Raw genomic sequence first — 16392 nt, forward strand, 5'->3', positions numbered from 1 at the left:
AAATCCCCCCTGTTCCTGATGATGGGCAGAATCACAGCCTCTGGGACAGGAGTCCCCTGTGTTTCTCCTTTGCTGGCAAAACAATAAACCTTCTTTTCCTTTTTTTCAAGAAATTAAAAGAAAAGAAATCCCCACATTCTCCAGCAGCTTGGGAGGCTGAGGCAGAAGGATAGCAAGTTCAAAGCCAGCCTCAGTGACTTAATGAAGCCCTAACCAACTTAGAAAGTCCCTGTCTCAAAAATTTTTTTAAAATGTTGCCAAGCGCAGTGGCACACGCCTGTAATCCCAGCAGCTCAGGAGGCTGAGGCAAGAGGATCACGAGTTCAAAGTCAGCCTCAGCAAAAGTGAGACACTAAGCAACCCAGTGAGACCTTGTCTCTAAATAAAATACAAAATAGAGCTGGGGGTGTGGCTCTGTGGTCGAGTGTCCCTGAGTTCAATCCCCAGTACCTCCCCATAAAAAGGAAAAAACGAAAAAAACAATTCCCACCTTACCTCAACAGATTAAGCTCTGTGTCACAGAAGGCACCAAGTCACAGTCACCTTCACCCCAGGAGCACCAAACCTTACTCCAGGAGATGGTCATCTACATCAGGAAGACCTGACAATCCTGAGACAGCCCTTCATAGGCTACTGTGGTACCCAGGTGCTCACCGTGAGCGCTCTTCCTGCCTGTCTAAGCAGAGCCTGGGCTGTAAAGCAGCATCCTCCAAGTTCCCAAGGAGGAGCAGAACAGCAAGCCCCGGCTGCCACCTATGAATTAGCATGATTTAGTCCCTTTTTGAACCATAGGTGGCTGAGAGTGGCCTTCCATTGGAGAGGACTGAGTTCAAGCACCACAGTAGGCTACAAGGGGACATCTCTTGAATCTCAGGTCTTTCTGACATATAAATAGCTGTCACTTGAAGCAGCTGTGCCACAGGAGGGCAGCACAGGTAACCTGGGGAAGAGACTTGCCAAACAGAGCTAGCACCTCTCCCCTGCAGGTCCCTTAGATGCATTTTTGCCTTTGACTTAATGCTCTGTAAAAATGGAAGAAATGGATTCAGGAAGCTTAGGTGACCTGCCCAAAGCCATACAACTGTTGGAACTAGACCCCAGCTCTTCTCCAAGTCCGCACTCCTCCCATGGGACCAGGTCACCCAACCCAGTGTAGGCATGGAGGGGGAAGTGGCTGACGGAGGAAGGAGGGAGGAGCACCTATACGCAGGGAGGTTCCTGAGCTGCCTCCTAGCCCTGAGTCAGACTGACACTCAGCCACGGAGGAAGGGTGAGAGCAACTGCCCCCAAACCCCAGGAACACTTTATGAAGTTATCAGGTCATTGAAAGGTAGTGAGCGATCACGATATTCCAAAGAAAACGCTACTGTGAACACCTAAAGTTTCTTTAAGGCAGTCACATGCTCCTGATTCTTGGTGATCTAGGTCCCCTTCTGGGCTGCTCAATTAAAGCAAGGCAGGTGCATGCACCCGGCAGGTACAGTTACTAGGTAAAATAACAGGTACCCAGTTAGGTTTGTATTCAGAGAAACAATGAATCATGTTTTAATATAAGTATGTTCTGTGTGATATTTGGGACATTTTCATCTAACAGGGTGTCACGTATGTCTCTTTGTTGACGCTGGTCCCCTTGTTCTGCTCAGGCTTAGAGCTGGTGAGTTACTGAGGTCAAAGTAACTATCACTTTGACCCTATTGTTTTGCCAGGAGGAAGTTTAGATCACATAAAGATTTTTTTTCTTCCGTGTTTTATTTATCAAACAACTTAAGTTAAAATTATACCTATATGCCAGCCTCAGTGGGGCACACCTGAATCTCAGCTATTGAGGAGCCTGAGGCAGGATGATTGCAAGTTCAAGACTCGACTGGGCAACTTCACAAAATAAAAAGGACCCGGGACCCGGGATGTAGATAAGTGGTAGAGGGCTTGCCTACCATATGTGAGCCGTGTGTTTAATCTGCAGCACAAAAAAGGCCAATTTGGAAAGCAGTATGGAGATTCCTGGGAAAGCTGGGAATGGAACCACCATTTGACCCAGCTATCGCACTTCTCGGACTATTCCCTGAGGACCTTAAAAGAGCGCACTATAGGGATACGGCCACATCAATGATTATAGCGGCACAATTCACAATAGCTAGACTGTGGAACCAACCTAGATGCCCTTCAATTGATGAATGGATAAAAAAAATGTGGCATCTATACACAATGGAGTATTATGCAGCACTAAGAAATGACAAAATCATAGAATTTGCAGGGAAATGGATGGCATTAGAGCAGATTATGCTAAGCGAAGCTAGCCAAGCCCTAAAAAACAAATGCCAAATGTCTGCTTTGATATAAAGAGAAAAACTAAGAACAGAACATGAAGAAAGAGCATGAGGAAAAGACTACAGTAAACAAAGACGAATCGGGGGAGAGAAACGGAGAGAGAAGGGAAAGCATATGGAAATGGTAGGAGACCTTCAAGGATACATAAAATTATAAGAGGTTATGAGGGGCAAGGGGGAGGGAAAAAAAAGGGAGAGAATTGAACAACAGCAGGGGAGGTAGAGAGGGAAGATGGGAGGGGAGGGGAGGGGAGGGGGGATAGTAGGGGATAGGAAAGGTAGCAGAATACAACAGTCACTAATATGCCATTATGTAAAAATGCGAATATGTAACAGATGTGATTCTGCAATCTGTATTTGGGGTGAAAATGGGAGTTCAAAGCACAATTTGAGTCTAATGTATGAAAGATGATATATCATGAACTATGTAATGCGATAAATAATCAATAAAAAAAAAAAAAAAACCTCTATTAATTAATTTCTAGGGGCATTTTCCAGAACAAATTAAATTAAGCTAGTTTAATATGTTGTTACATTTTCTATGCAGCACAATTAAACTCTTTCCTTTTTTCTTTTTTACCATCTTTATTTTCATTTTAAAAATATTATTTTCATTAGGAACAATTACTTTCTGCCTAAATATCCCAACACAGATTGGGTTCTTAGAATTTTTTTTTCCTTCCTTTTTTCAGTCCACATCCAGTTTTATCAGATATCACTCACTCCCTGATATTTTGAGCTGCCTTTTATAGAACTGGTTTTGTTTGTTTGTTTGTTTGTTTTGTTTTGAGTTGTAGTTGGACACAATACCTTTATTCCATTCATTTATTTTTATGTGGTGCTGAGGATCGAACCCAGGGCCCCATGCATGCTAGGCAAGCGCTCTACCACTGAGCCACAATCCCAGCCCCCGGAACTGTTTTTTAATAAGTCTCATTTTCATATATCAGGGTTTAGTTACCATCAGGATTCTTTGATCTATTTTTCATTTCTCTAACAATTTTACCATGTTTAGTTTCAGCTTCCTTTTAATATTTGTGCTGGGTACAGTGACGTACGCCTGTGATCCAGGTGGCTCGAGCAGCTGAGGCAGGAGGATCACAAGTTCAAAGCCAGTCTCAGCTTAGCAAGACCTTAAGCAACTCAGGCTCTAAATAAAATATTAAAAGTCTCTAAATAAAATATTTTTAAAAGGCTGTGATATGGCTCAGTGGTTAAGCGACGCTGGATTCAATCCCCTGTTCCAAAAAAATATATTTTTTAAATTATTTTATTAAATGATTATGCATTGTTTGTAATTGTTCTTACTTAGTTTGACTTAGTATTTATTGTTTTGTTTATTTGAATGATTTTTATGGTGATTACATATTCAAGCAATAACTGCTTGTATCTATTTCTCAGCTCATCCATGAAAAATTTGAAAACAATTCCTTTTCAAAGTGGCAGTGTGGCTCTAACTCCATGGGTTCTCACCTTGGGTGTACCCTGGCCTCCTGTGGGCAGTTTCCAAAAGCCCTGACACCTGCAGCCCCACTGAAGCGTCTTGTTTGATCTATTTGGTGTGGAGCTCAGACATGGGTATGTTTTTAAATTCCCAGGTAATTCTAAGAGGCAGCCAGGGTTAGAACCCTGTTCTAAAAAAATCTAGAGCTTCCCTGTCTAAATACAGTAGCCATTGGCCACATGGAGTTATTCAAAGTCACTAAGATGAAATACAGTTGAAGACCCAGCTCCTCTATTTCCCTAATCCACTCAGATGTTTCCATAACCTCAGAAAGTTCTACTGAGGAGAACTAGTCCGGAATCAGAATTGGGTGGCTCTCAGTCCAGCTGCACAGTGGAAAGGCCCAGCCCCTGGGGAGTTGGACACCCCTGCTCTGAACTAGAAATCAGCGCCTCAGGGCTGAACATCCCACAGGCCCAAACATTCGGTCAGAGACCAGGATCATCTCTCCTCCAGCTCCTCTCAGAAAGGCCCAGAATAAACAGGAAGTGGTCCAGGGCAGCCCAGGACCAGATTCCAGATCCTCCAGCTGGATTGCTTCAGTGTCTTCCATCCAGAGGAGCAGAGCTTCCTTTTATGAGCATTTGAATCCTGATTTTGGTCCACACAAAGTTCATCCAGCCCTGAAGCTGGCCCAGGGTCGCTCAGGCTTGGGGCTGCCCCACGGGTGGGTAGAGGAGGTGTTAAGCAGCCTTGAGACAGTTCCAAGACTAAGGTCCCCTTCCTGAGATATGAGTGAATGGAGTGCTTCCCACGATCCCACTCCAGGCCAGCAGACCTGATCTAAGGAGGCCAGTGATCACTGAAGAAAAGACAGAAGTCCCAAATGCCCCAGAAGCCAGAGGAAAAGAGGAGCAGGATGGAAAAGGGGGAAGAGAAGGAGAGAATGAATTAAGAGGGGAGGGGGTTTGGAAAGAAAAGGAGAAGAGCAAGAGACTTGTGGACAAAAGGTGTGGAAAGTGGTTACAAAGAATGAGGGAGGCGCTGAGGGGACTCTAGACACAGATGGAGATAAGTGGAGGAGGATGGAGGTTTGGAAGAGGGAGCAGAGATAAGGTGGAGACAGATGAGTGAAGTACTGCTGTGGTCCCCGAGCCCCTGCTGGAAGAAGACCAGGGAGGACACACCCAGGAATCCCAGCAGTGAAGGGGCTGGCCATGGGAACCCCGTGGGCCCTCGCTGAAACCCACTGGAGGTCTGAGGACAACTGGATGACTACAGTCACCATCACCTCCTGAATGGACAGTGTTGGCCTGAAGGCAGTGAGTGGGCGTTCAGTGTCAAAGGATCCTTGAACTAAGTTCATTGAACTTTCTCCCTTTTCTTTCAATATTTAAAATGTCCTGTGGCTGCTCTTGTCACTTCCTGGAATGTTTCCCATTTTGACAGTCTTAGAATTTTTAATGCTTCGAGGCTCTGATTTTTTTTTTTTTTTTTTTTTTTTTGGAAAGTGAGAAAGTACTTCTCCATCTAATCATAGGACCCTGCTCTCCTGCTGCTCCAGAAGGGGACACCCCAAGGCACCGGACAGTGGAGCAAACTGCTGTGGAGGCTGCGCATCCCATATGTGCCTATTACATTCTTCCAGGACAACGTTGCTTTGACAGTTTCTCATATTCTTCAGATATTTATGGATATAACTACATTTTAATTTAGGGTAACTGCAATTTAATTTTTAACTGCTCAAAATACAAAATTAAAGTAAGTGCTTGGGTATGAAAAATTATACCAATAGTTATAATTTACTATATAAATTTAACTGTATTTATAGTTATAAGTAAATTGTTAAGTTTGGTAACTTAGCTGTTATGCAATTGAGGTTTGAGGAACTGATCTCAAAACTGACCTGCAGTGACTTGGTCATGGGGAACTGATTCTCAGGGAGCCAGCTACCCCCAGGATCTAAAAGGCATCCATGAGGGCCAGTAGGAAGGCTGCAAGGTTCAATGCACCCAGCCCCCTCTATGTGACACATGACCCATGGCCCATGTGTGACCCTGGCTTACCATCATTCTGAGGATTCAGCCTGGCCCTTGAATTGAATAAAAATATGTTCATAGCCCCTTCTCTCACATTGTCTTTGTGGTCTGAGAAAACAACCCCCCAACAGTTTATAATAACACTGAATATGATTATGAAAATAAAATGTGCATTTCCTCAGCATGCCCTGCTGTAACCTATTCACCTTTCCCTCACTAAACCCTCAATTCCAGCATCACTGGGGGAAATGAACTCTCTAGACGGGCCCAGAAACCACCTGGGGCTTCCAGAGTCCCCTGAGGCACAGGGGCTCAGGGATTATGAGCAGGTCATGATGTCCTGCCCTCCAATCACAGATCCACCATCACCAGCTTTTGAGAAAACTAACCAATCTCTCAGAGCCTCAGTTTCCCCACCTGTAATAAAGACAATCACAGTAGTAGTCCCTCAGTGATGGAAAAGGATCTTGTCTATAAGGCTCAGCACAGGGCCAGGTACACTGCCAAGCGTTTGGTAAGCATCAGCTGGGTGGTCTTACTGTCGAGATCCCCAGCCTGGCATTGGAGGCCCAGTGCAGCCCCACTTCCCCCTCCTCAAAGGGCTGCATATGTCATGAGACAGACCTCCATACACACACCATAAGGCCTGAGCCAGGCTGCCCTCCACACCTCCACACTGGAATACCCTCTCCAGAGCCTGCCCCAACTCCAAGTCAATGTGGGCCTCCTCCAGGAAGCCTTCAAGGAATGCCCAATGTCTGCCATTTAGGTTTGTTGGAGGCCATTTCATCTTCCACAGTCTCTGTGTGGCAAGGTAGCTTAACCTGAACTGATTCCCACCCGCCCCCTGTGCCATGGGGCTGGAATCCATAAGCCTCAGGTGCTACAAAGGCACAGCAGTGTAGGATTTTTCTTTCGGATTTTTAAGATTTCAAACTTTCCAGGTGTTTGGCCACCTGCGATCCTCCCTAGTCCTCCTCTCCCATATCACAGGAAGACATAGCCAGCCTCCAGGCCTCAGACACTGGCTAACTGGCTGACCCAGTTCCCAGACAAAGGCTCCCCTGTGAATGGGTCACAGAACAGCAAACCCAAGCCTGAGCTTTGGTCCCAGACATCAGCAAACAGTACCAGGCGTTATGCTGGCTCTAACACAGTGGCCCCCTGTCATACCCATCAGGGACCACTGAACCCCTCCCCTGGCGAGCAAGGCTTGTCACTCTGCAGTCTCCCAGTCTCCCAGTCCAACACACCACAATCCACAGCTCCATCAGTGAGCAAGGTGGGTTGGTCTTGCCCATTCCCCCCACTAGCAAACACAGGAAGACTCAGGAGCTCAATGGCAGAGGTGACATTCATTGCCTGTCTTGCCACCATGACTTTCCTCTTGCTAGTTCCCCTGCCCAGAAACCCTTCCCCCCATCAGGTACATGAAAGAACTCAACAGAAACCTGCCACAGAGAAATGCCAGTCTGTATTGCCCATGAATACTGTTCTGTCTTCTAAACCACAAATCTCACCTTCAGTCCCGTGTCTTCTACAAAGCCCTCCTCCACGGTATTCCACTAGCTGCAGCCTCGCTCTGTCTGCCCACCCTCACCAGCCCAGCCTGGGAAGGGAGGGGATGAGGAGGGGGAAGGGAGGACCTGCTTCTGGGCTGGAGCAAGAGACAGGGAGCCTTCTCCTCCCTGCTCCTGGGGCACATGAACACGCTATCTGCAAAAACTTGGGGTCACCTGATTCGAGCCCATCTTCTCTCCCCTGCAACCTGGGCAGCTGTCAGCTGTACCCGCGGCCATGTTCCTGGGGCCATTACTGAGTTTGTTCCGAGCATCTACTGAGGACCACTTCTTCTGGCCCAGGAGAGGCGGTCCCCAGTGAATCAATGCTGAACTCAAACACCAGCTCTCCAGCCCAGATTCTGGAGTTAACATATACCTTGACCTACCTGTGCTTTCAAGCCATGGAGCCCCCATCTCACCTGTTCCTTCCCATGGTCTCATGGTCTTTGACCACCACGTGAAGCTCAGAGCTCTGGTCCAGGGGGGTGCCCTTGAGGTCCCACTCAAAGCCCTAGAAGAAAAGAAGAAAAGATATCTTAGCCTGTGGCCCCAAGGAGAAGAGACTGTCTGGTTTGTGTTCATGCATCCATTCAAGTAGGTGAGTGGGTGGATGGATAGATAGGTGGATGGATAGGTGGGTGGATGGATAGATGGATGGATGGATGGATGGATGGATGGATGGATAGTGGGTGGATGGTTGGATGCACCAATGAATGAATGAATATCAGAGTTCCAGAGCCTCAGAGGTGATGGTGAGAGCTGAAAGCAACAGAAGAGGAGGCCACACTCTCGTGGTCCACTCTTCCATGGTCCAACTCAATTCCAACTCATGCCAGCAAACCAGGTCAAAAGCATAGTTGGAAACATGCCATGTAACCCTGCAGGGTCCTCAGAGACCAAGATTGTGCTCATTCAAAAGCCACGCCCTTAGTAGTGCCATGTCAGGTAGCCCTGCCAGAGGCTCCTCAGCCTGCCCCAGAGCAAAGGCTCCCCATGCATCCAGACCCCATCAGGAGACTTTGGTTAGCATTCCGGACAACCAGCCCCTGTAGGACACCACTGAGAAAAGCCACCTCTGCCAAAGCCCCTAACTTGTCCTGCAGAGACAGACAGGACAGAGAGGGACAGAGAGACAGAGGGAGGAAGGGAGGAAAAAGAAGAAAAGGAGGAAAAGGAGGAGGAGGAGGAGGAGGAGGAGGAGGAGGAGGAGGAGATAGGATAAAAACACATACCTCATTCCACACGGGGTTCACATTGTTCTTGATGACTTTGGTTCTCTTCTTCACCCCTGAGGGAGAAGCAAAAGGGAAAATGGAGAGACATATCCCATCCTGCTCATTCCACCCTGGTAGGTGCAGCTGCTGGATCCATTCAGCACTGTAGCTCAGCTGCCAGAGGAAATCTCACAAAACCAACAGATTCCCCAAGAAGCCCACCAAGGGATGCCAATCCCACCAATGCAATTGCACTTCTCCTCCAGCTCTGGAACTACCAAAGAGCAGCCTGGGCAGAAGGATGCTTTTAAAAGAAAATACTCAGACTGACTCTTAATGAGTTTGTTATTGTCACTCCTGACTTTTTAAAGTGTTTTTATGCAAATTTTCTGGCTCTAAAAATCAACAATCTTCCTAGAAAATGTTTCATTTCTTTTTTGAAAAAATACCTACCTCCAAAAATCTTTGCCACCTGCACCACAGATAGAGCATTAATCTCTAGGATATATAAAGAACTCAAAAAACTTAACACCAACAAAAACAAAAACCCAATAATAAATGGGCTAAGGAAATAAACAGACACTTCCCAGAGTAAGAACTACAATCAATCAACACATATATGAAAAAATGTTCAACATCTCTAGCAATTAGAGAAATGCAAATCAAAACTACTCTAAGATTTCATCTCTCTTCAGTCAGAATGGCAATTATCAAGAAAACAAGCAATAATAATTGTGGCAGGGATGTGGGGGAAAAGATGCACTCATACATTGCTGGTGGGACTGCAAACTGGTGCAATCATTATGGAAAGCAGTGTGGAGGTTCCTCAGAAAATTTGGAATGGAACCACCATTTGACCCAGCTATCCCACTCTTTGGTTTATACCCAAAGGACTTAAAAATCAGCATATGACAGTGACACAGCCACATCAATGTTTATAGCAACTCAACTCACAATAGCTAAACTATGGAACCAACACAGGTGCCCTTCAACAGATGAATGGATAAAGAAAATGTGGCGTATATACACACAGTGGAATATTATTCAGCCTTGAAGAAGAATGGAATTATGGCATTTGCTGGTAAATGGTAAAATAACATGCTAAGTGAAATAAGCCAATCCAAAAAAAACCCAAGGCCCAATGTTTTCTCTGATGTGCAGATGCTAATTCACAATAAAGGGAGGGGCTAGGGAAAGTACTTTGAATTAGATGGAGGGGAATGAAAGAAGGCAAGGGGCATGGGTTAGGAAGGAAAGTAGAATAAGTCAGACATTATTATCCTATGTGCACATTTGACTGATGTGACAGGTGTGATTCTACACCATGTACAACCATAAGAATGAGAAGTTATACTCCATTTATGTATGATGTGTCAAAATGCATTCTACTGTCATGTGTAACTAATTAGAACAAATAAAAATAGAGAGACAGAAAAAAACCCCTCCATATATTGTATGATTCCATTATGGATACAGTAAGATGCATTCCACAGTATCCTAGTAGACTTATGGGAACCTCCTCACCTGAGCCTATCAGTCTACTGGGTGGCCCCTCCAGGAGGGTGGCCAGAAACTCTGTCCAAAATCCTTCTTCATGGATTACCAGAGATAGGAATGCACCTGCTCGACCCAGCAAGAGACCAGGGGCTGTGATTCCGTAGGGCAGCAGTTCCCAAGCTTTTTGGTCCCAAGATGTCACTCTTCAAAATGATTGTGAACTCCAAAGAGCTTTGATCTACGAGATTCACATCTATCCAATTTTACTACAATAGAAATTAAAACTAAGGCATTTAAGATATTTACTTAGCAATTAATTTAATATAATGAGACACCCAATACATGCTAATATAAGTGACATATTTCTTTGAAAAATAGTTGTAACTTCTAAAACAAAGGAAAGTAATACTGTTTTTACATGTTTTTTTTTTATTGGTTGTTCAAAACATTACAAAGCTCATGACATATCATCTTTCATACTGTTTTTACATGTTTATAAATCTCCTTAATACTGTTGCTGGATTATCATATCTAAGTCTACATCCAATTTGTTGACATGTTGGTCAAAATCTATGAAGAAAATGTAGCTAGAGATGTGGCTGGAAGGAGAGACATACTTTAATGAACTTTCAGGTAACTGTGAATATACTTTGAAACCACATCTAAACTCATTAAGTAGTATCTCTTGAACTTCTTAAAGGTAAGTTGCAATGTGAAACATGAAACTAGATCACTGAACATTTTGTTCCCTGTTACATTACAACTAATTATTCTACCTTGCACTTTGAATGAATCTTTTACCCATTCATGATTCTGTAACATCTACCTCTGTCATTTGGAAAAATTTTGTTCACTGAGTTGTGCAGATCTTCCAAATGCTGACACATTTCATTATACGATACCAAAAACATCACCTTCATTAATATCACCATTAACATCACCAGAAAGGTGTACATACTGAGAAGCTGAAAAATACAAGTTTTCTTAAAATTCCACTTTTTGCTTGAAAGTTCAAACTTTGCAACTGGCAGAAGAGATACATGTTAGCTATTCTTCTTGAAGTGGCAGGCTGGCTTTGTTCATTTTCAAGAATTTGTCTACCGAATATGCACGTCTGAATAACCATAGTTTGTCAATCATTCTTTCCAGTAAAAATAGTATTCCATGAAAAAATAAACAGCCAGACACAGTGGTGCATTCCTGTAATCCCAGCAGCTCAGGAGGCTGAGGCAGGAGGATCACAAGTTCAAAGCCAGTCGCAGCAACTTAGCAAGGCCCTAAGCAACTTACCAAGACCCTGTCTCAAAATTAAATGGGCTGGGGATGTGGCTCAGTGGTTAATCACCCCTGGGTTCAATCCCCAGCACATAAATAAATAAATTAATTAATAAAACTTGGAAAGTATAGAAACCTTAAAGAAGAAAACTAGGCCAATTAACCAGTGGTTAGTTTAGCCTATAACTCAAGCAGTCACTGAAGTGCTTTTCCCTTGGCAATTGTCATTGTTTGGTGTGCAGAAGTGAGCTACTCAGGCTTCCTACTTCACCTCCCAAAATATTAAAAACACGTGTCCTTGAGGGTTAGCATTAACCATTTTTGGTTCATCAAAGACATTCTTAAATGAAACTGACTTTTTTCTTTTTTAATAACTGGGTTAGAAAGAATACAGCCCGGTACCATTTGCTGCCCAGGTCTTGATGAGTGTGGAGGCGTGGGCTGTTGTACTTTGCATTCCCTGCTGCCATCAGTGCAAACCCGAACTACTCTCATCTCCCGTTACTGTGAAAAGGAATCCAACCTTTCTGAGCTGCTCAAAGAATCTTGGGAAATTCATTTAACATTGCAGCCTCAGTTTCCTCATTTGTAAGATCATAATGGCACCTCCACAAAGGCTTATGAATATTAAAATATATATATATACGATGTGCTGGGAGCGGTGGTGCCAGGCTGTAATCTCAGCAGCTCAGGAGACTGAGGCAAGAGGATCGCAAGTTCAACGCCAGCCTCGGCAACTTAGTGAGGCCGTAAGTAACTCAGATGGGCTGGGAGTATAGCTCAGTTGGTAGAGCGCTTGCCTCACATGCACGAGGCCCTGGGTTCAGTCCCCAGCATCACACACACACACACACACACACACAAAAATCTGCCTAAGTAACTCAGAAAGACTCTGTCTTTATATAAAAAATATTAAAAAGGACTGGGGATGTTGCTCAGTGGTTAAGCACCCCTGGGTTGAATCCCTGGTACCAGAGACAGACAGAAAGAGAGAGAGAAAGAGAGAGAGTTGGGACACAGGGGCTGGATAACAGTTGAATAACAGCCCAACCAGGCTGTGACTTCCCGAGGACAGAGACCACACCTCACTCCTGCAGTGACCCTAGCACATGACAACATGCACAGTGAGCAGGTGCTGAGTGAGGGCTCTTTTCTTTCTGACGTTGGCTGCAGACTCACTTTCTCACCAGAGGATGGAGCACTGTTCCTGGGGCACCCCAGAAGCCTTCCTAAATGGTCAACAGATGAAGGGATGGATGGAAGGAGGCCCCGTGGCCCCAGGGAAGGTGTCCTGGAAGGGGCACCAGTTATCCTCTCGATGCTGGTGTAGGCCTGCCGGGGCTGAACCTCTCTGAATCCTCCCGTGGGCCACGAGGCTGTGGCTCCAGTTGAAGTTGCCCCTGGAGTCATTCAATGGTAGCCACTAGGGAGTGACCTAGAGTAGAGCTCACCTCTCTCTAGGCCTTGACGAGATAAGAACTAGAGTGTCTACAGCGTAGGGTTCTGGGGGGACAGAGAGGCAAGCCAAGTGTCCACTTCCCCTCCCCTGCCACAGATCAGCTTCCTGTGTGACCTACAGGAGTAACTCGGAAAATTCCAGCTGCACCCTCACTGGACTTGTCCACTCGGAAACTCGCTTCCTGGTGACTCCAGCCGGCCTAATTGAGCAGTGTGTGTGTGTGTGTGTGTGTGTGTGTGTGTGTGTGTGTGTCAAGCCCTGGGCTAAGAGTCTCCGAGCCATTTTCCACTTCCTGCCTTCCCTAAAGTTGAGGGAAACAAGAGCCTGAAATGAGATTTCACAGAGTCCTGGTTAGAAGAGTCCACTTGGGACCCTCTGGGTGACATTAAGAAGGGGTTGCTTATGGGCAATGCTACCCAAAGAGGAGCAAGAAGGAAAGGGGACATGAGCCTGGCACTTATCACATGAGTTACGGACACCAAGGGAAGGAAACAGTTAAGACAACAGCAGCTGTTGTCCCAGCCTTTTAGCCATGTCCAGGCCTCCACCACAGCCTCTGCTCTGGCCCACGGTGCTGACCAGATAGGGACAATTGTAGCCACTGGCCCCTGCCTCAAAAAAGATACCATTGAATGAACAAAGATGACTCTTTTTTTTTTCTTTTAGTCGTTGATGGATTTTTGTTTGATTTATTTATTTATATGTGGTGCTGAGAATCAAAACCAGTGCCTTACATGTGCTAGGCAAGTCCCCAGCCCCAAAGACAACTCTTGAAAGATACATTTATAAATGGCATCTTGGAGTAGTGCACACAGTTTGAATAATAATAGATTTTACATTATAAGATAAACAGGAGAAGAGTATTGGACAAAAATAGATTTTATAATCTCTGAATCATGGTTTCTTTTGGTTTTATTTTGTTTGTTTGTTTGTTTGTTACCCAGGATTGAAACCAGGGGCACTGGACCACTGAGCCACATCCCCAGCCCTTTTTTAGGTTTTATTTAGAGACAGGATGTCACTAAGTTGCTTAGTGCTTCAATTTTGCTGAGGCTGGCTTTGAACTCAAGATCCTCCTACCTCAGTCTCCAGAGCCCCTGGGATTATAAGTGTGCTCCACCGCGCCCAGCTGCGTCATGGTTTTGAGCTTCCTGGTTGAGGCACAGTCTCAGTGTTTGAGGAAAGTTTGTGCCAAAAAACTGAAACAATTAAAGAGTAAATACCATCCATCAGATTTCTCACAAGTTCTCAGCCTAATAAGGAGAATTCCCTTTTGTCCACCTAATGAAGCGTTCACAGAAGTAGTAAGACTATTTTCCAGAGGAATTTGAAGCCAGGCAGCATGGTGGTACACCCCTGTAATGCCAGGGAATCAGGAGGCTGAAGCAGGAGGAGCACAAGTTCAAAGCCAGCCTCAGCAACTTAGTGAGACTCTGTCTCAAAATTTAAAGTAAAAAGGATTGGGGGCAGGCAGGCAAGGTGGTACACACCTGTGATCCTAACAACTGGGGAGGCTGAAACAGGAGAATTACAAGGCAGAGGCCAGTCAGAGCATCTTAGCAAGACTTTGTCTCCAAATGGCTGGGGATGTTGTAGCTCAGGTATAAAGCACCCCTGGGTTAAGTCCTCATTAGGGGAAAAAAAGAAAAAAAGATGGACTTAGAGATTTAGTAAAGAAAGCCAGAGGCTTAGAGTCAAAGACTTCTTTCAGAAAGATGAGAGAGAACTATTTGGAAACCTGTAGGTAAAGAGCAGAGGTTGGTAACAAGATCCAGGTGTAGAAACTTTCATCAAAGACTCCCCAGTCTGGAACCTTCCAGACCAACCTACAAAAAGCAGAAAACCCTTTAACCTCTGTGGTTACCAGTCCATGACAGTAGACTGAGACTAGACTCTGAGCTACTGCCAACTCAGCAGGGACTCTTTCTCAGAGAAACCAGTGCTCATGAACCTTAGCAGAACACAGCTGTGGTTCATGGAGCACAGAACCTGGTTCACAAGCTCCTCTCCTATGAATCAGTCCCAGTGTCCATCAAGCCAGCCATATGCAGACCCGTCAGAAGAGGAAAAGGCACCCAGAGGATGGCAGAGAAGACCAGAGGAGGAACAGCCCAGGCATCAGAGGAAAAGTCCTGAGAAAATGGCTTTAGAAAAACATCCAGAGAAAGCAGAGGGAAAATAACCGTACAGGTCAGTTCAGAAAAGCTTGGGAATTGAAAGGGGGGGCGGGGGGAAACGACACTAGTCGCCTCTCCAAAAGCATAGAAAACAGAAGGACTGAGGAAAAGAAAGGACAGAGGAGGATGCTTTGGCACCAGCCTGTCCTTAGATTTTGAAGCTCTGTAGTTGGTTCTCTTGAGGTTAAATAGAAAAAATAATTGAGAAGCTGTGTTTTACCACGTAAATGTCCCTCTCACTTTTCATATGTAAACAGATTCTTTAAGTTCTAGGTCAAGTCAACATGAAGTATGGAGCATGCTTGCCCTCCAGTGTGGAAATAATTTTTTCCCCATTTTCTAAAAGCACTGTTACATTTTTCTTATATAAAATGTAATATCCCTCCAGGACAGTAGTTCTACTTTTATTCATCAAATTGCTATGATGGTGAATTGTTTTCCATTTATTTTAAGTTATAGGATTAGTAGGCTTTACATAATCTGTTTCTTGGTTGGGTTTTGTTTTAGTTTTGAGCCAGGTATTTTTATGCTCATTGATTTTTTTTTTTCTAGAAAGCAATTTAGATTTTTTTTTCTCTTTTTGTCTTATCTAACTTGCCATGTATTTGCTGGGTTGCAAAGTAGAAAATGAAAATGACAATAATAAGCTTAGGTTACATATAAGTTTAAAAGTTTCAATGATTCTTGATACAAAATCAGTTTACATTCTGGAATTGTTTATAAAAAAGTGTTCTAATTTCAAAAGAAGAAGGAGGAGGACAAAGAGGAGGAGAAAAATAGTTCCATCCTCTTCATGAATTTAGACCTGTCTTGTCCCTAAGAATTACTTTTAACCTTGAGACATGTTTTTTTTTTTTCCTAAACATTTATTCTTTAGTTGTAGGTGGACACAATGCCTTTAATTTATTGTTTTTATGTGGTGCTGAGGATTGAACCCAGTGCCTCATGCATGCTAGGCGAGCTCTTTTCCTCTGAGCCACAACCCCAACCCCTTGAGACATGGTTTTATGTGTGGCATTCAACAGACTCAGGTGCTCACAGTTCACTCTGGGGGAAAGGGAGGGAGCTACACCCTCTCCCAACCTGCTTGGCAAAACTGGGTTTCAGCATCATCTGTAAAGATCAGGCTGAAATGCGGGGGTATTCTTCCAGACAGAATGACTCAGCCAGCCACAAAAAGGCAAAATTTCACTTAAATGAGGTACCTGGAGTAGTCACAATTATAGGGACAAAGTAGGGTGGTGGCTGCCAGGGCTGGGGGAGGGGAGCTTGGGGATTAGTGTTTAATGGGTTCAGAGTTGCAGTTGGAAAAGAGGAAGAATTCTGGAGATAGATGGTTCTGATGGTAGGACGACGATATGAATTTTTTTGTCTTTTCTTTTATGGGGATTTTTTATG

The 16392-nt window shown here is 44.6% G+C and overlaps 1 protein-coding gene across 23 annotated transcripts in view; it reads right to left on the reverse strand.

The window, feature by feature from the left end:
• The window catches only part of DYSF (dysferlin), a 210604-nt gene that overhangs the window by 171297 nt on the left and 22915 nt on the right, over positions 1–16392 (reverse strand). For all 23 annotated transcript variants that reach the window (XR_014018501.1, XM_081264293.1, XM_081264302.1 and 20 more), the window contains exons 2-3: positions 8605–8660; positions 7792–7883 (exon numbers count right to left, since the gene is read on the reverse strand). Coding sequence is in view for 22 of the 23 variants with exons in the window: in XM_081264293.1 (XP_081120419.1) it covers positions 7792–7883; positions 8605–8660 (148 nt within the window). In the remaining variant the exon portion in view is untranslated. The remainder of the gene's footprint in view (positions 1–7791; positions 7884–8604; positions 8661–16392) is intronic.

Source organism: Spermophilus citellus (genome assembly GCF_964194105.1).
Source record: "Spermophilus citellus genome assembly, chromosome: 13".
Lineage (NCBI taxonomy): Eukaryota > Metazoa > Chordata > Mammalia > Rodentia > Sciuridae > Spermophilus > Spermophilus citellus.